Raw genomic sequence first — 25,030 nt, 5'->3', positions numbered from 1 at the left:
CGGCGGCGGCAGGGGCCTTGGACCGCGTCGTGCCTTTGCGGCCTCTGACCCGGTGCCGGTCTCGACCGGCTCCTTGGTATTCCGAGGAGTTGAGAGAGATGAAGCGCTGGAAAAGACGCCTAGAGAGTAATTGGAGGGCCAGCCGTTCTGAACCTGATCGAACACTAGTAAGGTCTCATATTCAGACCTACCTAGTGGCGATAGGATCGGCGAAACGTGAGTATTTCTCCGCTCTTATTGCGTCAGCAGATAACCGCCCAGCAGCCTTGTTTAGGGTGACCCCCTACCTTCTTACTCAGGGAGTTAGGGAAGACCCCTTGCAAGGCCGTGCTGAGGACTTTGGACAATATCTGCACGATAAAATCGCTCAGATTCGGGATGGGCTGGACACAGATTGGGTAGTCTCAGATGGGATGATGGAGGCGGCTCTTGAGGCTGTCATCTGGGAGGAGTTTGATACTGTGGCTTCCGATGACATGGACAGGATACTGAGGAGGCTGAATGCAACCACATGTTTATTGGACCCGTGTCCCTCCTGGTTGGTACTGGCCACACAGGAGGTTACACGAGGCTGGCTCCAGGGAATTGTTAATGCTTCTCTGAGAGGGGGTGTCTTCCCTACAGCCTTGAAAGAGGCTGTGGTAAGACCCCTCCTCAAGAATCCCTCCCTGGATCCAGCTGTTTTATCGAACTACTGTCCAGTCTCCAACCTTCGTTTTGTGGCGAAGGTTGTTGAGAGTGTGGTAGCGCATCAGCTCCCTCAGTACCTGGATGAAACTGTCTATCTGGACCCGTTCCAGTCCGGCTTCCGGCCTGGGTACAGCACTGAAACGGCTTTGGTCGCGTTGGTGGATGATCTCTGGAGGGCCCGGGGCAGAGGCTGTTCTTCTGTCCTGGTCCTATTAGATCTTTCAGCGGCTTTTGATACCATCGACCATGGTATCTTGCTGCGGCGGCTAGAGGGGCTGGGAGTGGGGGGCACCGTTTTTCGGTGGTTCTCCTCCTTCCTCTCTGACTGGTTGCAGACGGTGTTGGCAGGGGGGCAGAGATCGACCGCGAGGCGCCTCTTATGTGGGGTGCCCCAGGGGTCGGTTCTCTCGCCTCTCCTGTTCAATATCTATATGAAGCAACTGGGCGAGATCATCCGTGGTTTTGGGGTGTGATGTCATCTGTACGCTGATGATGCGCAGTTGTACATTTCCACTCCCAACCACCCCAGCGAAGCCGTTGAGGTGATGTCCCGTTGTCTGGAGGCCGTGCGGGTCTGGATGGGGAAAAACAGGCTTCGACTCAACCCCGCCAAGACTGAGTGGCTGTGGATGCCGGCGTCCCGGTATAATCAGCTGAGGCCATCGCTGTCTGTGGGGGACGAGTCATTGGCCCCCACAGAGAAGGTCAGCAATCTGGGCGTCCTTCTGGATGCACGACTGTCATTGGAAGAGCATTTGACGGCCGTCGCAAGAGGAGCTTTTTACCAGGTCCGCCTGATACGCCAGTTGCGTCCTTTCTTGCACCGGGATTCCTTGTGCACAGTCACTCACGCCCTTGTCACTTCTCGTCTGGACTATTGCAATGCTCTCTACATGGGCCTTCCCTTGAAGAGCACCCGAAGACGCCAATTAGTTCAGAATGCGGCCGCGCAGGTGATAGAGGGAGCGACTCGTTGCTCCCATATAACACCTCTCCTGCGCAGGCTGCACTGGCTTCCGGTGGTCTTTCGGGTGCATTTCAAGGTGTTAGTTACCACCTTCAAAGCGCTCCATGGCATAGGACCGGGTTACTTATGGGACTGCCTGCTGCTACCGGCGACCTCCCATCGACCAGTGCACTCCCATAGGGAGGTTCTCCTCAGGGTGCTGTCGGCCAGTCAATGTCAGCTGGCGGCGCCCAGGGGGAGGGCCTTCTCTGTGGGGGCACCAACCCTCTGGAACAAGTTACCACCAGGTATCCATCAACTCCCTGATCTTCGGACCTTTCGACGTGAGCTGAAAACATTTTTGTTTCACCGTGCAGGACTGGCCTAGTGGGGTTTTAATAAGGGGTTTTATTGGTTTTAAGTTCTTCAACCAACTCTAAATTTTCCTTTTAAACTGGTTCTAAAAATTGTACTAACTGTCTTTACTTTGGCTGTAAACCGCCCTGAGTCCTTTGGGAGAAGGGCGGTATAGAAATTGAAACAATCAATCAATCAATCAATCAATCAATTTATATTTATATATATTTATAAGTAGGTCTTTGGTCATTCGGGTTTTCTCCCACGTAAAATTGGAAGTGTCTTGGCGACGTTTCGACGAAGTCTCATTCGTCATCTTCAGGCTTCAGCTTCGTGCTTCTGGGAGCAATGTGTGATCGCAGCTGTTTCCTCCTTTTAACTGCTAGTGGGGGTTTGAACTGATTGGGTGGGAGCTTGGCTGTGCTCTGATTGGATGGGGGTTTTTTTGTGCTCTGATTGGCTGGGGCTGTGTCCTGTTTGGGTGGGGGCTTGGTTGTGCTCAGATTGGTCTGAGTTGCAGGGGGATTTGAGCTGGTGAGCTGAATTGCTGTTGTTTGGCTTTGTGTTCGTGGTCGTGCTACATCTTCATAGTGGGTGTCTGTCTGCTGCATGTATGGATTGGAGGGATTTGAAATGGCTAATGTTGAAGCTGCAGTCTGGCTTTTGGTCCTTGGTCGTGCTTCATCATCAGTGTGGGTTTGGGTCTGCTTTCTGGGTGGATGTGTGGTGGTGACATCCTGTGTGGACCTCGTGAGTGTGGGTCTGGTGTTAGGGACTCGTTTGTCAATAAGGGCGGGTTTCCAAATGGCTGGTAGGCGGGAGGTATCATCTCATTTGTTCATGCTGTGTGGGCATTTTTCTATCTCAATGGTTTCTCTGATTATTCTGTTGTTAAAGTGTTCAGTTTTGGCGACAGTTCTGGTCTTTTTAAAGTCAATATCATGTCCTGTGGCTTTAAGATGTTGGACCAGGGAAGAACTTGGTTCCTCTTTTTTGACTGAGTTCTTGTGTTCTTCAATGCGTGCACTTATTCTTCTGTTGGTTTGTCCGATGTATGTGATGGGACAGGCAGTGCATGGGATTTCATATACTCCTTGATTTTCTAACTCAATTTTGTCTTTGGGGTTTCTTAGGATGGTGGATATTTTTCGGTTTGTGCAGAATGCTGTCTTGATGTTGTGTTTGTAGAGGATCTTGCTGATTCTGTCTGTGGTGCCTTTTATATATGGGAGGAGGGCTGTGCCGTTTTCTTGTTCTCTGTCTTGGATTTTAGTGGGGGGTTCTTTTTGGATTAGCTTGGTAATCTTATTTCTTTGGAATCCATTGGATGTTAGTACGTTAGTGAGAGTGTGTAGTTCGGTTTTAAGGTGTTGTTCGTCAGCTAAGCGTGTTTGTGTGGGAAGCTTCTCCTAGAAGCACGAAGCTGTAAACACGTAGCCTGAAGATGACGAATGGATTTCGTCGAAACATCGCCAAGACACTTCCAATTTTACGCGGGAGAAAACCCGAATAACCGAAGACCTACATATATATATGTGTATATATATATACACATACACCTTTTTAAAAATGTTTTATTAGTTTTTTATTTTTAAATATACATCAATATCAATACACGAACAGTATAATTGTTCTGGGTATAATTCATTTTGATACAAATATCAATAATGATAATCATAATTATTATATTAATCAAACATATAATCCTAGTATTAATATACATGGTTTTTAAAAAGTAGTTATTCAATATTTAAATATTCCATTTTAATACTAATAATGTTGTAAGCATACATAGTAACACCAACTTTCCCCCTCTAATCTTTTCCATCAAATTATTACTTATATTCTTATTTAAAAAGAAAAAAACATTATATCTGCTAATATTCCCCTTATTTCTTTTCTACCTCTATTCTAACTTCTAATCAGATCACTATTGCTAATTCTAATATTAATACACATTTAAATAAGGCATAGCGCTTCATTATTTAGTTGCTGAAAGTCACAACACGCCGTTCAAGTACCAGTCTTCCTGTTAAACATATCTTATAACACCTTTTTTCAACCTCCAATCTTTCCATCTAACTATTGCTTCATATGAAAGTGTGTGTTCTTATTTCTACCTCTATTTAAATTTCTAATCAGACCATCATTATGTTAGAAAAAAAGAATACACACACACACACACACACACACACACACACACACACAAACACACATATATAATTTTCTATCCATCATCTCTCGCCCGTTTTAATATTTCAATTCTTATTCGTCTTTTGCCTTGCTTCCATAATCCTCTCTTGGATCTTTATCTCTATCAATATCTGTATCTTCACCATTTAGACTGAATATTTCTCCCATCTCTATCTTCCTAAAATGCCAGGTCTCCAGAATATCTACCCAAGCCCCTATCTCCCATTCAAAAGTATCTTCCTGGTTATCCGATTTCATTTTTTAAATCTCTTAAAATGCTTTTCCCTTGGTTTATTTCATCAGTCATTATTATTTTTATCAGCTTTTTCCCATCCTCTTGCTTTGTTTGCTGGTTTGTCCGTTCTGTCTTTTCTTCCGTTCTTTCTGCTATCTCCTCTCTTTCCTGGACTCTTTGATCTTCATTCATCATCAGTTGTAGCATATTTTCTATTTTCCCATTATGTACTTTATCTCTCTGATTCTTTTTCATAGTACCCCTAATGCTTTGAAACATCAACGCCATTTCTCTTGCAATCTCACTCCTTTCCCCCGATGGAGCATCTTATCTTAATTTAATAAGTCCTGCTCTTACTCAAGTCCAAAAGCAATATATTCCAATCCAATGTTACTCCTGAGAAAGTTCAGTAATCATAGCACTTTATATCTCAGGATTATTAATCAATTCTATTTAAGTAGTCCAGGAAGCTTCCGCAGGTCAAAAATCACTTTGCTTTACTTAAAAGTCTTCCTTATTCTCATAATAGAGTCTCCAATAATCATAAAGTAAGTAGTTATAGAACAGTAGGAACAGGCAGCTCCCTTGCAGGCCGGTGCACCTGGGTGGAGGAGCTGCTCCGGGATGACCAAAGGGCCAGTCCTATGACTACCAAAGCTCTGGAATATGGGATTGAATTTCCCACCAATGTCAGCAAGCCACAGTCAGTCTGCCCATCTTCGTTTTCCTTCCCTCAGTTTGACCAAGCTTCTTGAGAGAAGGAACACAAAAGAGGTTTCCAGGCTGTGTGCCTGGACCAGGCACTTTCTTTCAGGCCTTCCACTTGGAGGCCTCGCGAAAGCAGAGAGGTAGGCCCAAAAGGCGTCAGAGCCTTCCCCCCCCAATGGTCCACGGGATTTAAATGTCAGGCCTGGAAACCATATTAGACTTTAGGGTTCCAGGCGCTGCCACATTTTCCCCTGAGGGGAGGAAGGGGGGCTGAGGGGTATGGTAACATTCTTCAAGCGGTCAAGGTCGGATGGTGTTCACATCTGCAGGAAGAGTGGCAAGAAGATATTCGAATGAACTGGAAGAACGTGGGACCATGTGACCATCAAAGGGGTCAGGGGGGTGGGACTCTTGGGGTTTGTATAACTGGGAAAAGAATCCGGAAATTCAGTTTTGGAATTTCACTCATCGTGTGCCAGTTTCCTCATGCTAGTAAAGAACTCTGGAAAACAATGGCTTCTGAGTTTTTTTTAATGCAGAAGAGGTTTTTCTGGAACCTTGACATTAAAACTGTGAACTTAGTGGTCCCTGAGGTCCAAAAGGTTGGGGACCCCTGCTCCAGATGAATGTTATTTATTTGTCTCATCAAAAAGTTTTTCTAAACTTGTAGGGGTCTGATATATTCCATTCACCAGTAGATGGCGCCTTCAGTTTAGTTTAGGTTTCAACGTTGTTTCAAGTCTTATAGATTTAACTAATCCAAATTTAGTTCAGTTTATGAAAGCAAAGTCAAGTAAATTCAAGTAGATAGTCCAGCATTTTTAATGCCTTTCCAAAACAATGCCTGCCCAATTTTCTATGTTTTAAAAGGTATTTAGCTTTTCTCCCCTTAGTTTCTTTCTTTTAGGTCTAGGATTTTTCTGTCTATGGTAGTTTGCCGCTTTAAAAAATAGTTCTAAGAGTGTCTTTTCCTGGGATTTCCTTTCTTTTTTTCTTTAAAGTTAGGGTCTAAATAAAAAGGAATCTTCTCACTCAGCTCCAATCACTGTTCATCTGCACCTCTCCTGCACATTTCTTTGTTGCCTCAGATGTCCCAGCTTCATGGCAGCCATGATGGCTGCCTCTTCTCAAGAGAGAGAGAAAAGAAGCCCTGAGTCTAGCAGGAGAGTGCTGCTCTCCCCGAACTACAGGGCACCCCTCTTCATCACCTCTACAGGGTGGCTTTAACTCCTTTCGGAGCCCTCCAACAGGGACAACTCTGCGTGGGAGCATGGAGACCTGCTCCTCATATCCGATACCGCTGCGATGTCAGCCAGAAGTCTGGGAATATATATATATATATATTCCTAATGTTCTCAGTGATCCTTAGTTATGCTAAAAAGAAGTATCCAAATTGAAAAATTAGTGTAATACAAATATAATTCAAGAAGTGCATCAATGTATAAATAAAGCAATGAACTATCTTTGGTCATAATGATGGAGAATGTACTATTAGCATAAAATATTGCTGCTGAATGGAAATTCTACTATGTTAAAACATACTTACTGAAGTATAAGCGTGACTAATCGAATGGCTTCTACTGCAACATCATATTCTTTATCAAGTGTCATTGATACAATGCGATCCTGAAATGATAGAATGTAACATGTTTCCAGAAGAAACTGGAATCATAATAAGCAACCCCTCTATTTATTGCATGTGACGTTTCTTCTTCCAAAACAATACATGAAATATTCCTATATAATGTATTACATGAATAATGCTAAAAAAATCTTATACATGGCAGAAGAAATAAAAAACATCATAGGTCATGTTCACATAACCAAAGGTGTATGTTACTCAGTATTCAGTATGAGATTATTAAAAAATAAATACTTTACAATATATCCTATAAACTTTCTGTGTAGATTTTACATAATGATCTTAGCAAATGAAGAACCCCTTGTCTAATAATCACATGGATTATATTTTCTCTACAGTTTTTAAGTTGGTCTTTTAATTTTAATAATTAAATTAATACAGATTTGTTTTAGTTATACTACATTATGTTAGATTTTAATTTGCAATGTATTATGCTTTAGCTCCAAGCCTGAAAGAATGCTTAGGGGCTATTGCATGTATGTACCTGGCTGACTTATGGGCACTTCCTTAAATAAACTTCATTGTTTCTTGGTTTTACATAATTGCCACTCAATTCCAGGAAAATAAATATATAAATTGGTTCCATTAATGCACCAATGTATGCTACAAAACACCCTTACTGTATGTCAATGTCTACTTAACTCCAAAATGTATTTTTCTAGATTTCAGAGTCCTACGCTTTATTGTGTTGATTTTTTAATTAATTCTTATATATACTGCTGTTGTCACTATATTGAGTGTCCCTCTCAGCTGGGGATGTAAGATACACATGGTAGTACTAATATTATAATTTTATATCACTTTTAAAAAACCAGAATGTTTTAAAAGATAACATATATATTATAAATTTAATATTAATTTTTTTCTAATACAAATAAAGTGAGCAGTTAAGATCGCTCTATGTAAATTTAAAATATAATCCCACATTAATCAAGTTAATTAGAATTTATTTGTCTTTTAACTCTATGTAAAAACAGATAACAAGGGCTTTGTAGTTATCGCTCTCCCCCTTAAAATTGGACATTTCACAGATTTCCTTGCCAAATATATGAACAAGATCTCTTTGAGCTCAACAGTTTTAGTTATAGTGAAAGAAAAATTTAAACTAACATAGTTCTTTAAAAGTAATTAGCTGTGTTTTTGAACAAGGTAGCCATTTGCTTTATCCCACAGTACTATAGATATAAATAGATATAAAAAGGTTAGGACAGAAGTGCAGTCTAATGCGGAACATAATTAATGAAGCAACCAAGCATTTTTGGGAAGCAAGAAAACTGTTTGTTTCCATAATTCAGGGTAACACCACTCAAACATTTCTTTTTTAGAATCGTAGATTGTGCCACATGAAGCATATCCTTCTTACCTGAATCAATATTCAGTTTTTATTTCAAATGAAATTATACAAACCACATTAAAGAGCTGGTAATCTAAACTATTCACTGTTATAAGACATATAATAATATTTCGTCTTCAGAATTAATACAAAAAAGAATTATCAAGGGAGCTTACGTAGATGTAGATATATTCTGTATGTATATATTTATATTCGCATGTGCATGTGGCATATTGGCTACAAAAAAAGACTATACTTTTATTAGGGTATCATAAGTTTACAAAATTTTCTACAAGCTCTCAAGTTGCCAAGATTTTTTAAAATAAGGCAATATAATTTTTAAAAAGTTGGAAAAATGTAAATAAATGTCTATGGAGATTCTCAGTCATCCAGGTCATGGTTGTACCAAAGGTGCTTTTTTCGAGAGGCAACTGGACTTTCTTATTTTTCTTTGAAGACGAATCCTTCCATTCCTTACCATCGAGTCAGAGCTGAAGAAGCTTCTTGGATGAGACGCGAAACGTCTTCAAAGAAAAACCAGAAAGTCTAGTTGCCTCTTGAAAAAAGCACATTTGGGAAAAATGTAAGTAGTGTTTAAGCCACATCTGAAACAAATTATAGTGTGGAATATGTCTATAGTAATGCTAATTCCACCCCGAACCACCCCAACGAAGCTGTCGAAGTGCTGTCCCGGTGTCTGGAAGCTGTACGGGTCTGGATGGGGAGAAACAGACTCAAGCTCAATCCCTCCAAGACGGAGTGGCTGGCTGTGGGGGGCGAGTTATTGGCCCCAACGGAGAGGGTGCGCAACTTGGGTGTCCTCTTGGATGGGCGACTGTCGTTTGACGATCATTTGGCGGCCGTCTCCAAGAGGGCCTTCCACCAAGTGCGCTTGGTGCGCCAGTTGCGCCCCTTTCTTGACCGGGATGCCTTATGCACGGTCACTCATGCCCTTGTCACTTCCCGCTTGGACTATTGCAATGCTCTCTACATGGGGCTGCCCTTGAAGTGCACCCGGAGGCTGCAACTAGTCCAGAATGCAGCTGCGCGGGTAATAGTGGGGGCAACTCGTTGCTCCCATGTAACACCAATCCTGCGCAGCTTGCACTGGCTTCCTGTGGTCTTTCGGGTGCGCTTCAAGATTTTGGTTACCACCTTTAAAGCGCTCCATGGCTTAGGACCCGGGTACTTACGGGACCGCCTGCTGTTACCTTGTGCCTCCCACCGACCCGTACGCTCACACAGAGAGGGCCTTCTCAGGGTGCCGTCCGCCAAGCAATGTCGGCTGGCGGCCCCCAGGGGAAGGGCCTTCTCTGTTGGAGCTCCTACGCTCTGGAATGAACTTCCCCCCGGTTTACGTCAATTGCCTGATCTTCGGACCTTTCGGCGTGAGCTGAAAACGCACCTATTTATTCAAGCGGGACTGGATTGAAATTTTATTGGGGTATTTATGTTTTAAGATTTTAAATGGTTTTAAAATTTCGGCCACATTATAATATTTCTTTTTAACCTCTTTTTAATGTTTATATATTGAATTTTTACTTGGCTGAGTCCTCCGGGAGAAGGGCGGTATAAAAATCGAAATAAATAAATAAATAAATAAATAAATAATTTTAGCCCTACTATGAAAATGTTAGGTTGTATTAGGATTCTTCCAAAATTTACTAAAATGAACCTTTTCTCTATGGAATAATGGTTTTCACATATTTAATGCAAGTATGAGTTTATAAATTTTCATGGTCCTGAATCATTATAGAGGACAGAAATTCATTAATCAGTGGAAAACAAATACAAATACTTACATAGGACCACAAAATTACTTATAAAGAGGCTCCTGTCTCCACAAGTTCAAATAAAAGAACCCCAGCTGTAGATGGTTTCTTGTTAGAGTTAATAACAAAAACAAACAAAGGAAAGGGTAGGAAATGACAGGCCAAAAACATTTAAAGAAAGCACAATTTCAACTGATCACATCTTCTATACAGCTACTAATTTATTTTTCAGACTTGTGCCTGCATACTCCTAGCAAAGCCAGACAGAGTTTAGTTTATGTCATTACAGCAATTCACATCTATATATTTGATCACTGATAATTGTTATTTATATGGTTTATAAGCTTTAGAAATCTATCAATGTATCAAAAAAAACGTATTTCACATTTGCATGTGCCATGTATATTTGCCATGTATCAAATATGCCATGTATTTGTCAAAACATATTGGTTATATTTTAAAAAGATTTACTGCCATAAAATGTTCTTTTCACCAACCAGAATGATCACTTATATTTAAGTTAACTTCTTAGCATTTTATAACTCTTACCCTTACCTTAAATCTATTTGTAAATAGCTCCAATTTGGGGAACAATTCTCTGTTGGTATACAAACTCTGCAAAGCTTTCAGACATTTCAACCTCACTTCACCTTGCTAAATTTAAAAAAAAAAATTAAATTTACTTTGTATAATAAAATACAGTAGAAAAGCATGTATCAGCATTTTAATAAATCATTTTCAGTAATATTTTGTAACACAAAATTATCTTTTATATTTATTGGTTGTCTTTTTATTAAATATTTTGAATAATTTGCAACAGTAGAACACAACAAGCCTTTACAGTGATAGTATGTGTCTGAAAATAACATCATCACCAACAACAATTTTGGATTGGATTCAGAAAAGGTTTTATTCCCACTACACTGGCTTTCAAATTTTTATATTTTAATATAAACAAGTAAACCTTTGAACAAAATTTTCCTTGCATACTTCTGTCAGCTGCTAAAGTCATAATTTTAAAACAATAAGGAAAATTAATAGGGATAAAAAGGCAGCAATATTACTTTCCAAATAGCTGATTTGGCATAGTATGATAAGCTACTTATTTTAAACGAATAGAAATAAAGTCCCCTTTCTTATTTTGGATTTAAAAAGGAGACAAAATCTTCAATGAAATCCCCCCACCCACACACACAAAAGAGCTGAATCATCTAGGAAAAGTGATTTGACACACAGAGATAGTACTGTCCAAATTGTCTTGTCTGCTGATCAAGATTTAGGACTTTAATTGGACTATAAATAACCTCAGCAGAAAGCAACATCATAGGTTTTCAGATCAGTACTATAATCTGAAAGAAAAATATTATTTAAGTTCTTTCAAAAAGTATTACACCTTTTATAGAGAACAAATTATAAACAAGTACAATTTTTAGTTGCACTAACAATTAAATATTTGTTTCTGTTTATCAAGGACTGTTGACTACAGACAGGAATAATGTAGTTCCTTTTAATGTAGCAACATTGATATTTTGATATTTTGTTTAAATAGGATGAATAGATATACACAAAATGCATTATTTCAGATGTATGAAGATGTTTCCATATATTGAATAAGGGGCAGGGGGGGAGGAAAGCAGACAGAAGAATTAGCAGCAGACATAAGCTTATCAATAATGATTATATATAAATGCACCCAAAATGGATTTGATAGACTATATCTTGTTGAAAAGGTATGAGAAAGCAATATTCTCTTTCACATCAAAAATGAAAATAGCATATTTACAGCAATGCAGCACTTACTCTGTCATGAAGTGTCCAACCAACATATTTTAAATAACTATCATTCAGGAAGGCATCACTGTACATTTTCATCCACACTCCAATTTCTTCAATACAAACAGCTCTAATCTCAGCAATAGCATCACTATAAAAAAACAATGGTGAAAATGTATTGTTTAATTTTGTGCAAAGAATTACAGTAATGCAATGCTTATTTTTTTCTTAGCATTTTTCTCCCTTAAATGATACTGGCATTTGTCTTTTATTGTCTCTAATGCTAATCAGCAAGGACAGTTTTAAACCAGTTATTTCAAGCAGGTGATTTAAAGTATACAAGAATGAAGAATTTACAGTTATATAAAGTACTTGTACCCTTTTCTCAAATGTACAGCGGGCAATCCATAAGTCCTATGTCAGAGCATTTCCCCCCAAAAATCCATATTTTCTGTGAAGTTTTAAGCATATCCCTCAATCTCCATATCCTGCTGTTCCAGAAGCAGTATACATAACATTCCCTGCTCAAACTTTCTCCACAATAGCAACTTGGGGGGGGGGGGGAGAGCATCCTGGGTTAAGAGAAAATGATTGGCCCAAAGCCGATGATGTTTCCATGACAATGGGTGGATTTGAACCTGGGACTCCCTGATTTAAAACACATAGTTTAAACAATTTTACTACATAGTCTCATAAAATGTCAATTCCTGGAGTTTTTATTTCATCTATTTGATAAATATTAAGCAGGACAGGGAAAAATATTATTTTTGACTGCTAATAAGGGTTCACAATGTCTTTTTACTCACTTACCGGTATCTATGGACAAATATTCCTTTAAAAATGGAATTCATCATATTTTCAATTTCATCCTGATTTTCTTGCAACTGAAATACAATTAAATATGCTTACTTTAATTCTTTTATTTAAACACATAAATAAATTACTCCCCTGGGGCACATCAACACAGTTAATAAAAAATTTTCGTAATCAAGACTGACTGTAAACATGAAATACATTATTCATCACCTTTTTTTTTTTTACATTTATATCCCGCCCTTCTCCGAAGACTCAGGGCGGCTTACATTGTAGGAAGTTAGCACCCACCACTCTCCTAGAAGAATGAAATGTTCTAGGAAATATTAAAAAGATTATACCTCCCTGGATGAGAAAAGGAGAAACAGGCTCTTGGAAAGCAGCCCCCACCTTTGTTAGTAGCCCCAGAAAGACTGGTGCCAACCTATCTACAAGACAAAGACTGGGCCATCTTGTCTACAAAAGACCTTCAGCTTCAGGGTGATAGGATTAGCTGTCATTCAAGATCCAAACCAGGACAAAGCCATTAAGCCATAATAGGAATTGCCCAAAGCCCCTTCATTACATCACCCAGCAAGATTCAACCAAGCCTGGGACTCAAGACAACCTACAAAGTTACCCCTGCATGGCCCCATGGGATTCTGACAACTAATCAGAATACATTTCTTTCACAGGAACAGGAAGCAAGTTCAAAGCCCAAGAGAGGGTATAAATCTCTCTCTCTTTCTCACCCATGTGCTCGATTGCCCAGGACCTCAAACCACGTGGTCCTGTCCACCATTTAACCATCTTTCCAAACAGCTTCCATGTTTCCAGTCTCTTTCTCCCCACTTGGAACTGAACCCAGATGGACATTTCTTCCAACAACCTAAATATCACGGCTACAGTTTAAATTCATTTTTAAAAATATTTTATTGAAAATGTTAATTACAATAGTAAAAGAAAATATGAGCTAACCTCAAAAAGAAGAGAGAGTAAAGGAAAAAGGGGAAAAGTTATGTAGAATGAAAAAGAAAAGAATTTTTTTAAAAAAAAAAGTAACTTCCAATTTTCATCGTAATTGGACAAACTAGATAATTCATCACTTCCCTATAAATTATATATTTTTCCCATGACCCATATTTTATCCATATGCAAGTCTATAAATCATCATGCCCAACTCTGAATTATCTATGGTATTTTGGCTATTTAGATCTTTTTTTCTGTCTGCATCCATCACTTGCTCTCCTCCCCATCCCTCCCAGTAAAAAATAATCAGTGATCCAAATCAATAATTTTGAACTAATGACCTCAATAGCTTATTTATAAGAATTTTAAATATTCAAATATATTTTAAGATTCAAAAGAACATAAAACTTCAAACAAAAAATAATTAAATATTATTTTAAAGAAAATGTAAGTTTATTTCACTATAAAAAGATACATAGCTTTAGTTTATCAGAATTGGAAAAAGTTAATATGCATTATTTTGCATATGGCATTTTATAATATTGCCACACTAAAAGTCAAGTGTTATCTGAAATGTTAATAGCATTTATAGCTGTTGAACCTGCCTTCTATTGAATTTGTGAAATGGAATTTTTTAGATGATAGATACAATGCTTTTTCTGTTAAATTTGCAGATTAAAGATTATATCTTCCATTTCATAACATTCTTTATTACAGATTACAAAAAAAACCTTTCTTCCATATATGACAGAAAACACTCCATTTTCATGTGGCCCCTTTTCAGTAAAACTCCCAGTGGGGACAGTGAAATTCAACAGAAAATCACCAATGCCAACTTGCTCTTCTTTCAATTTTTGGGTAGAAACTAAAGATAATATTGGGTAGAGTTAAATAACTGATTAATAATTGGGGCAATATCTCAAAATGGAAAAAGAGATACTTAGATCCTACCCAATTACATCATTATACTATTTGTCGATTATATCCTAGATAACTTGATAGAATATTTAATTTAATTTGAGAAATGCATTAAGGGACCATTTCCACTACATCTTGCATTCTACAACCTCATTCAAAGGAAACTATTTGACACAATCTTTCATTCCATCAATGTCATACTGTGAAGTATTTGAAAGGTCAGCTCACGGGTTGTAAACATATAATTGTGTGGGTTTTTCCCCCTCCCGTTCAATAGTGCATGAACTTGGCAAATCCATAAGTGATTTGTCCTAGGATCTCAGACAAACTTCTTGCCTGAGGCCTCCCTACTGGCTTTGTGCTTAAGGCAGAACTAGACTCCTGGTCCCCAAGTTTCTAGCCTGATTCCTGAAATACTACACCATACTGACTATCATCATGTAGTACATCCTGGTAATGGATGTGATAAGTATTTGAGATGAAATGATTTCTTAACTATTTCACTGTACCTGCCCCATCAAATCAACCCAAAGCTTTGGAATAGCAATATCTGGGGGGTTATTCCAAAGCTAAAATCTAGCATTCTATACACAGGGAACCAGCCAAAATATAACTCAAAATGACTTGAACAAAGGTATTCAGTAATACTCTCCAATATCCCTGCATCTTCCTCTCCTCTTGCCTGATCTATGCACACATATTTGTGTATTGCTCATGTAAAATATTTAACGAAAATGTAAACGGGTGAAGGATAATATTTTGGTAACCAAGACAGACTATGATTACCGTATTTTTTGGAGTATAAGACGTTCCGGAGTATAAAACGCACATTAGTTTTTGGGGAAGAAAACAAGGAAAAAAAATCTGCCTCTACCTACCAGCATCCATCAGTATTCATCTGGCTAGCGTCCTTGAAGCAAGAAGCAAACAACCTGGTCAGCTTCAGCACCTTATCTCAGTGGGATTCAGCACGAGCAGCTGATTGAAGGTGGGATCAGCCTTCAGGAATACAGCCAATCAGCTGTTCCAGGCTGCAGAGATTGCAACAGCCCATTGCTGCCTCCATCTGTCGCATTTTTGCCCTTCACATGCATGCCCTGTTTTTGGTCTCCACGTGTCACATTTTCTGCTGGTTCTAGGTGGCGGGGATTGCCGCCGCCACCAATCCCCACCGCTTGGAACTGGACGAAAATGCAACGCAAAGAGGCCAAAAACGAGGCATGCAGAGGCTGGAAACATGGCACGTGGAGGCAGGGATGGGCAGCGATGTGCTTTGTCATTCCCCACAGCCTGGAACAGGTCTAAAATGGAGCATGCGGAGGCCAAAAACACGATGCATCGAGGCCGAAAACATCTGAAGGGTGGGGGCTGGCAGGTTGGTGGGGCTTCAACAACATTCAGTGTATAAGACGCACCACAATTTTCACCCACTTTTGAGGGGGTGTGTGTGTCTTGTACTCTGAAATGTACAGTAATTACTATCTTATCCTTAAAGACCTGGCTGTTCTCCTAAGCCTTGAGATTGAATAGATGGAACCTTTTGTTAGATATATTTGTCACATACTGCATATGTTTCAATGTTAGTTCTCTGGATTTGCTATTTGTTTATTTTCCTTGCTGCACTTTTTATTTATCCTATTATATGCACGTTTTTATATTGCTCACTGTCTAGGGATGGTTTGGAATTGAGCACTGCCCAAGTCCAATTAAATGCATAAATTTTTCCCTAAACTAAACAAAATGAAAGAAAAACTACAAAACAAAGTTCACTGTAATTATGCTGAGTAAATAAAAAATTCTTATTTTAAAATGGTAACACTGAACTGTTTAGACGAGTGTTTACCTATCTGAAGTGTTATGTCAATATGTAAAATGTTGAAAGTCTAAATTATTAATATATTATAACTTAATGAACTACATATCATGCAGCGTTATACCATCTAATTACAAGGATTTTTTAATTCTTATTCGCTACAAAAAGGCTGCAGTATTTCTGTTAAATATTAACCAATATGGAATGATACAAGAATAATTTATTTTAATGATGCTTGAAAACTGATCGAATTTCATTTATATTAAAGTGACAGTTTATATGCAAAATTCAATTGCAGTTTTATAGTTTTGGGCTTTCTGGTTTGAACTGTAAAGATAGTACGAATTGTATCTTTTCTGAATTGCTTTTTAAAGGTGAAAAACTGTGACAGTCATTCTGAACAGCCATTTACCTCTTTCCGTTTTTGAAGAAGCAGCTCCAGTCTTTCATTAGCTCTTTTACCAATCATTTTGTTTCTTTCAGCTTCATACTGTCTTTGTGTATTATCCTGATGAATACTCAGGTTTAAGGCAACATTCACAAGAGCAGTCATAAGCTTCATAGCTAGGAAAAATACAAATAAAACCAGTTCTTCTTTTCCATGCTCAAATGCATCTTTGACACTGCTTAATACTAACTAGAAGCCGAAGTTTCTGATCTATTTGTGTTGAGGTAAAATACAGATGTTACTTTCAGAATCTGTAATTATGCCTTACTCATAACAGTATATTAATGAACTTAAATTCAAGATAAAACCTCTTGGCAAATCCTATGTATAATATTAGAAGCGTTGCAGTTTTCCTCAGATCCATTATGGAAATCAGAGATTGCTTATTATTGACTGCGAAGTAGTTCAGTATGTAATCCTCTAAACTTATATCCAATAGTTCTGACGGCAAAAACCACACAGAATTTTCTAATATGGATCCCATTAAAAATGTAGTCATTAGTAACAGATAATAAAGATATTAGTACTGTTCAGGATTCATCAGAATCCATGCAGGCCTTTAGTTTACGCAAGTCCTAATTGCATCTATACAACCTGCATTTCTGCTTTATCCTAGGTTTTGACAGAGAGCTATACTCAAATTCAAGGAAATATGAGTACTGTAAAGCATTCTAAAGCCTCCGATTGCCATGCATGGATGAGAGAGAAAGAAATGGATGGTGCTGCACGTACAACTTTCTTCTCTATTCAATCTGCCTAACTAAATATGGCTATTGTTATTTTACATTCTGATCATCAGCAATTCTTTTCCAGAATAAATCTAACCATTAATTTCAACGGATATTAACAAGATTAGGAACATTTATTCCTTGCAGAGCAATTATTTCATTTTTTGAAAAAAAGTGAGAGTGGGAGAAAAAAAGAAATATATTTCTTTGAACGCAATGGAGCAAATATTCATTTGGGCTTCCTCACAAAATAAAGGACAAGTTGACTTCATCCAAATTACTTTCATTTAAAATTTAATTAAATTTATATTATTTTACATTTTACATTCATTTCATGAGATCCAATCCAATTTACCTTATTTGCGGAGTGTTGGCATTTGTAGTAATTTATATAATTTGCATTACACAAAATATATTTATATGCAATAGACATTAAGAAATAACAGACAAACCATCTCCCCGAGTGGTACACCAGTAACAGACTAGTCCTCTACCAAATTAAAACAAAGTATGTTTATATATTAAAAAGTTTCCTCAGTTTGTTTGTACAATTTCATATCAAAAATGTAATGCAGGACATATTTATAAAGAGAGGCATTAAGTTTATGGCTTTTGTAATTCTTTTGTAGAAAAATGGATTAAAAATAAATTACATGCAAAAAAATTTTTTACAACACCTCCCCCCCCCAACCAGTTGATTCAAGCATATGTGCAAGCGTAACTGTTTCAAACCAGAACAATTATACATTCTTTCTGAACAATTCACATACGAAAATATATATTTATATCCTCTGAATAATATGCTCCAAAGATAATAAAATATCAATAACTATACACAGATTTATCATAATGTAATTATTATTTTGTATGCTGTATCTTTAAAATATACCTACCAGCAAGTGTACTGGTATGTCTGAAAGCTCGAACCTGCGAATCTGACAAACCAGTCAGCAATGAGATCACTGTGTCCATCATATATTCATCATAGATGATGCTATATTGACATTGTCGTATTAGTACTCCTATGAATTCACAAAAATTTGATCTGAATTTTTTCCACTGTGGCCCAGGCATTGTAAGTGGATAATCGCCACTGTCCTGCAGAAAGACCAAGCAAATACTATCTCAAAAAAAAGATTCTGAAGGTTCTGTCACTTCTTTTCTAATTAAAATATGAAGTTTTAGTGCAGCTTAAATTTTATCTGAATGATCAAAAACATGGTAATTTCAAATAAAGCTACATTGTGCTGATAATTAGGAAAATAAAAGTGATGAACACAAGGCTTATTTTTTAAAACACAAAGGCAAATGGAGAGATGTGCAAAATATTATATATGAAACAACTTCTGGTGGTCTGTATCCAGAACATAACATGCTTCTCTGTGTGAAATTTGTATTTCAGATAGAAGTATTCCAGTATAGGAAAAACAGAAAATGGCATTGCAATCAACAATAGCAAAGGAAACAGAGAAAGGAAGGCAGTGGAAATGTTTGGGAAGGGCAAGTGAGCTAACTGGATATGTTATGTTTGACTTCAAGGGTGGAGTTGTCAAAGAGTTAAGGAAACATTGATGTCACACCATCCTGACCCTTGAATTCAAGTGTGGCATATACAACCAGTCTATCTGACCCTCCCTCTGATGTTCCGCAATACACTCTATATGGAGGTACCTATTCAGGTCATAGGGCAATATTGGCGAACCTTACGCGTTCTCGTGTGCCAGGTTGTGTGCCGTAACTGGCACGCAAAACTGTCCCATGCCGAATGTGCGGCCTCGCCGGCTCCTGTCGCGTTCCTGTGCTCAAACGCACGCCGGGCATGCGTGATGGACCTCTGCACTTCCGGGGGCCGCCAGCACCATGCGTGCAACGGCCAGCTGGCCGGCTCACGTTTGAGCGAAGGAACATGATGAGGAGCTGGCGAGGCCACGCATTCGGCACGGGATGGTTTTGCATGCCACTTCTGGCACACGTGCCATAGAAAGCAGTAGCCCAATTAGTAGCTCACATTTGTTACTTATAAAGCCCCACATAGCTCAATAAAAAGGTAATTGAAGGATCTTTTACATAACAGAAATAGATCCAACTGATTTATGTCTTGGAAAAATATGTGGGCAATTCAAATTAGTTAATTTCACAAGGAAAAAAATATAGTAAAGTACAAGAGGATACTTGGTCACAGAAATGCTTTGAAATTTACCAGAATCTGGCAGGGAACAATCAATGTTAGGATTTAAAGAGATGGGTAAAAACAGTAAATGGTTAGATTTGTTTAGAAGAACGCTGGACTGATATTAGGACTTAAGGGTCTTCAGAGCTGAACATTAAAGAAGTGCTTTGGAGCATGCCAGAGCACTTGTGTAGTAGCTGTCTCTATATCTTTAAATAAAATATGACTTCCTTTGATCATATTTGAACTATGGAGAGCAGCTGCATAATCCCAGGAAAAGACATGATGATAATGTTATGCATTCAGTCTTGTCCAACTCTTGGAGATTCTGTGGGCCAGGTCTCTCCATATCTTCCAATCTTGCACTACTTCTTTGAGTTGTTCTATGCTCTGGCTGGTGTCAGCTTTGATGGTGGGAAAAAACATAGCTGTTTTAAATATTTGCAAAGAGGTGCTATGTAAGAACCTTCATGTGTTTTAAAGCACCAATTTGCACTCAAACTGGAAGCAAAGTATTGCCTCAACAGATAGGAGAAAATCATAAGAAAATGGAAATCAGATACAACATTATTATCAGGATGGCAAGGGTAAGATTCACAAGTGTTTCACAAAGAAAGAGAGAAAATATATCCTATATTTAGAAATATCGTCAAGGGAGAAAAAAAGTTTGATGATTAGCTGAATATTCTGAATCGCGAAGGAAAAAGAGACAAAAAATTCATGTCTGATTAAATAGTTGACAATGACAAATAAGCAATAATCTGTGGCGATGGACAGTAAAAAAGAGAGTGATCTGTGATGTTTGATTTTGGACATGTGAGCTTCAGACAACTCTGAAATTTTCAAGCAAATTTATCAGAAAAGCACTTGAACGTAAAACACTGCCTGAGTGAGAGACAGAATTGAATATATCAGCATTTATTTTTATTTTAAAAAATTAGGTTACCCAGGAATAATTTGTCTGGATGTGGGTACCCTCAAATATTTCAGAACTGTAATATTAATGCTGAAACAACAATAATAAAATATATTCATAAATAAAACCAATACTTCATCAACTTAAAGAAAAAACCATCAACACAGATAAAGGAATAACAGTAGATAACCAGATAAAACAGGTACCAAAAGACAGAAGAGAATTATTTTCAGTGGGATATTGATAGAAGAATGATAACTGATAGGAATAAACTGCATCCTAATAGTTCCAGTAAGATGCCAAATTGGGATCTACCAAACAGCCTACTATGGATATACCACCCACAGTGCTTAACTTGTTTTTTGCCAAATTTCCCAAGTCCTCTGCAAGCAAGCAAATCAACTTCCCGATAAGAAAGGACTAGCCGTTTCCTTAAGATTATTGCTTGAAAATGAGAGAAGTCTGTGTCAGAAAAGTAAAAAGAAGATAGCAATAAGAGAGAGAATGGATAGTTGGCCCACCATGTGCTTTTAGCCCTCTTCACCACTGGCATATGTCATCTGACAGATCTTTTGAAATAAAATCCTTGCTAGAACAAAATAAAATCCTTGGTAGAACAAAACTTGCCCACTTCTGCAATAGAACAATAAGGTAGTATTTGATATGTTATTCTACAAAAATATACACTTTAGTCTCCGAGGATATGGATGGTACCTCAATGAGTTATTTTAAAAACAAATTTTAAAACAGTGGCAGGGGCTTCTTTAAGATAAGACAAGATAAGCAACTTTGATGAATGGTCACAGAGTGCATCTATCAAAACAAAATATAGGTGTCTTCTTGCAATCTATGTATGTTTACTGAAAAATAAATAAGCTAACTATATAGGGTTTCCTGCCTAAGCAGGGGGTTGGACTAGAAGACCTCCAAGGTTCCTTCCAACTCTGTTATTCTATTCTATTCTATTCTATTCTATTCTATTCTATTCTATTCTATTCTATTCTATTCTATTCAAAAATTAATGAGACTATACTAAATCTTACACATTACATCATTAAAGTTATTTTCAAAATATTTGAATTAATTTGTGTTCATAACTTTCAGTTTATCATGTAAGAAAATATTGCAATTATGATACAATAAATACCTATCTTATGTACCAAATACGTAGCCTGCAATTTTAATTATAGAACTCATTGATACATTCTTTAATTGCTATCAGAATAGAATAAAATAATTTATTGTCACTTTGAATGTACACTGATCGGCATACATTAAAATGAAATTTAATTGCATACAACTCTAAGGTTTCTTCAAAATAGTGCTTGAATTTCCTTTCCTGCTCCTACATTTTGTTCCTCTTTTAATATTTTACAGAAAAGTATTTATGTTGTGGAGTGCAATACAGGGTTAGGGTATAGTGAAACTAATTTAATTTCAAGCAATTTCAAAAAACCTACTGAAATTTAAGTTTAAATATTTGTTACTGAAATCAGTCTGACATTAAAGTTCTGTGCCAGTCAATAAATGTGGATAACAATTGCTCACCTCTCTTTAAGAGTTCATTCCTTTTTCTTTTTTTACTTACAAGTATGTATAATTATGTTTTCATACAATATACCTCCTTAAATAATTTGATCACACAATAACATTCTCTATGTGTCCAATTTTAGTGAAGCTTAAAATGTATTTTGCGTATGTCCAGTACCTCATCAAATTCTTCAGTCATTTTCCTGATAATTTCTGCATTTTGCATGTTTCTAAACATTTCAATCCGCACAGTTCCTGAAATAAAGTAAATATAAACGTATTTTATAATATAATAAATATATCTTTATTTTGAACACACACAAGCATGTTAAAGAACATAATGGCAAATGAGTAAATATATAGGATTTTCTTTCTCTATTTACATTTAGCAGTCGATTATAAAATTTGATGTTATTGCTGTTTTTCTAGAACAGATTAATAGCTCCTGACCAAAGAGCAGATAGCAGCTGTGGCCAGGAGGCCTTTGTAAATCTATTTTTGTGTGCCAATTGTATTCATTCCTGATCCATGCCTTAATAACACTGCCCTTGAAGACTACCTGAAAACTTTATTTGATCGAGAATGTAACAATGTGGATATGACAAGAATTGCTTGAGTTAAGTGAAAACACTTTTGTTACAGAGTGCAGTAAATTATATTGTGGAATTATTTGTTTTATTTAGCAAATAGATTATTTCCCATCTTAATCACGTAACTCTTGTGGCTTAAACAGATAAAAATAAAAAGATGATAAAAAGTATAAAAATAAGAGTAAATTATGTTAATGATAAGTACAAAAAAGGAATTTTGGTGCAATGATGAAATGAAAGACACTGTGGATGAGAAAAAATGTGTAAAATGTATAAAAATATATTAAATGGATAAAAATGAATGTGATATGAGTATGTAAGATAGCTACAAAAATATAGGAATGAAATAATCCATTGTTTTAAGGAATGTTTATTATGATGTAAGAACTTTCTTATTGAATACTGATAACCCTGATAGGCAGAGGATGCTGTGTTTTTGGCTAAGAATAAATTGTAGGGAATTTTGTGTGCCTTGCACAATTATGTAGATTGAATATGTATGCACTGCAAAAAGGAGTGATTCTTTTCCATTTTATTTTCTCTGTCAAACTTGATTGCAAATTATGGGAAATTAGAACAAATAGACAAATATATGTTGCTGATAAAACATTTACAATGATAGGAAAATGAACGAATATTAAGATGTGAAAATATTGGCAGAAAGGTGGTAAATCTGTTCTATTTGTCAAGAGAAGCAAAAATAACTGCACGTGATTCCAGCCAATCTGTCATATTGATGTGAAAGATAAGAATGTCAGAAGAAACAAAAATGGAGTGAGAATAAATTGCTTAAGAAATATTTAATAACAAATTCAAAGCTATAGTTAGGAATAAATGGTACTACAAGTCATCCTCAACTTATTTGCTTAGTTACTGCTTGAAGTCACCATGGCACTAGAAAAAGTGATTTATAACTGTTTTTTACACTTATGATCATTATAGCATCCTTGTGGTCACAGGTTTATGACAGTTGCAGTGTCCTAGAGTCATGGGATCACCTTTTTCAATCTTCTGACAAGCAAAGCCAGACTCACTTAACAACCATATTACTAACTTAACAACCGCAGTGATTCAGTGTTCACTTAACTCTCTTGCAAAGCAGTGGAGATTTTGTAAATAAATGTGGAAAACAAACTAAAGCTTGGGAAAACCAAAAGTTGGGGTTAACCTTTTTTGACTATATCAGCAGGGGAGAAAAAAGATGAAAAGTTATATGGCTTAACCGCTAACAGAGGTAGGATAATCCTGGTAGGACTGAAACAGCTGATAAAAGGAGACAGTACTAATTGTCAAAATTCTGTAATAAATTATTAAAAAAAAGTTTTGTGAACAAAATTTCTAATTTATGAAAATTAGTCATGCCAGATCAACCTCATTGTTTTTATAGCCAATTTAGTTGACCATGAAAATGTAAGACACATAACATATCCTGATTTCAGTATAAGTGTTTGACAGTTTTCCTGAAAATTTAAGTAGGCTGGATCATACTACCATTAGATGGACGCAGAGCTGGCTGAACAATTATACCACCAATTGAGCCACCATCAATGGCTCTTCAGCATCCAATGGGAAACAGAGTATTGCATGGTTCCATTTTAGGCAATATGCTGTTAAACATATTTTTACATGATTTGGGAGAGGGGTAATAAAATAGGATTATATAATTTGCAGATGACACAGTGGTAGGGGAATAGCAGACACCTAAAAGAACAGATGACACAGCCTCCAGGTACCAGGATAAGATGGTTATGGCATTGCTTAATTTGCAAATGGTAGAGATTTACAACTGGATATCATCAGCATGTTTCACCCCAAGGAAACAAAAGTGTTTATCCCATAGACTCATGTAGATGTTAAAAAGGAAAGGAGAAAGCACCAAACTCTGTAGCACCCTACCTAGTAGTAGAGGCTGAGTGCGGGACCTCTCCTACCCAATCATCTTTGACTGGAATCGACCCTGAGGGAAAGGGGTGAACCAGCTGAATACTGTGCCACCCATCTCCAGTCCTCGGAGCTGATCCAGAAGGATACCATAGTCAACAGTATTGAAAGTCACCAAAAGGACAAGTTTAGCTTTGTCCAATATAGTGGGGTCCAGAGAAATCTTTTTAAGAAGAAGCAAATCATAGTCTCTTTAAGAGGCGAAGGAATAACCCCCTCACTCAAAGAAGAATTAACACTACCAGAACGCACTAACATTCCTCAGGCTACTTTAACTAGCCAGGAGGGACATGGATCTAAAAAGCAGGTGGTTGTAGTCACAGTCCTAAGAACCCTGTTCACTTCCTCAGGTCCAACAGGTTCAAACCAGATAACCAGGCAAGACTCTTCCCTAGGCATCTCCTCTGGACCTGTGACAGCCAGTATCCAACTGGGAATGAAACTGAGTGACATTATCTGACAGATGTTATGCAAATTCTTCTGCATGCCCCTGTAAGAGGATTGTAATGCCCCTTACCCAGAGGGCTCATGTCACCCAAAACAGGACTGTGGATGCATTAAGGATG

General features: G+C 37.4%; 1 protein-coding gene across 8 annotated transcripts in view; it reads right to left on the bottom strand.

The window, feature by feature from the left end:
* The window catches only part of STAG1 (STAG1 cohesin complex component), a 205,295-nt gene that overhangs the window by 54,243 nt on the left and 126,022 nt on the right, over positions 1–25,030 (bottom strand). For all 8 annotated transcript variants that reach the window (XM_058189328.1, XM_058189325.1, XM_058189326.1 and 5 more), the window contains 7 exons: positions 22,112–22,188; positions 18,211–18,415; positions 16,554–16,705; positions 12,460–12,533; positions 11,677–11,800; positions 10,432–10,530; positions 6,676–6,755 (listed from right to left, as the gene is read on the bottom strand). In XM_058189328.1, coding sequence (XP_058045311.1) covers positions 6,676–6,755; positions 10,432–10,530; positions 11,677–11,800; positions 12,460–12,533; positions 16,554–16,705; positions 18,211–18,415; positions 22,112–22,188 — 811 coding nt within the window. The remainder of the gene's footprint in view (positions 1–6,675; positions 6,756–10,431; positions 10,531–11,676; positions 11,801–12,459; positions 12,534–16,553; positions 16,706–18,210; positions 18,416–22,111; positions 22,189–25,030) is intronic.

This window comes from Ahaetulla prasina, chromosome 6 (genome assembly GCF_028640845.1).
Source record: "Ahaetulla prasina isolate Xishuangbanna chromosome 6, ASM2864084v1, whole genome shotgun sequence".
Classification (NCBI taxonomy): Eukaryota; Metazoa; Chordata; class Lepidosauria; order Squamata; family Colubridae; genus Ahaetulla; species Ahaetulla prasina.
Note: the sequence above shows the minus strand (reverse complement) of the source record. Positions and strands in the feature narration are given on the sequence as shown.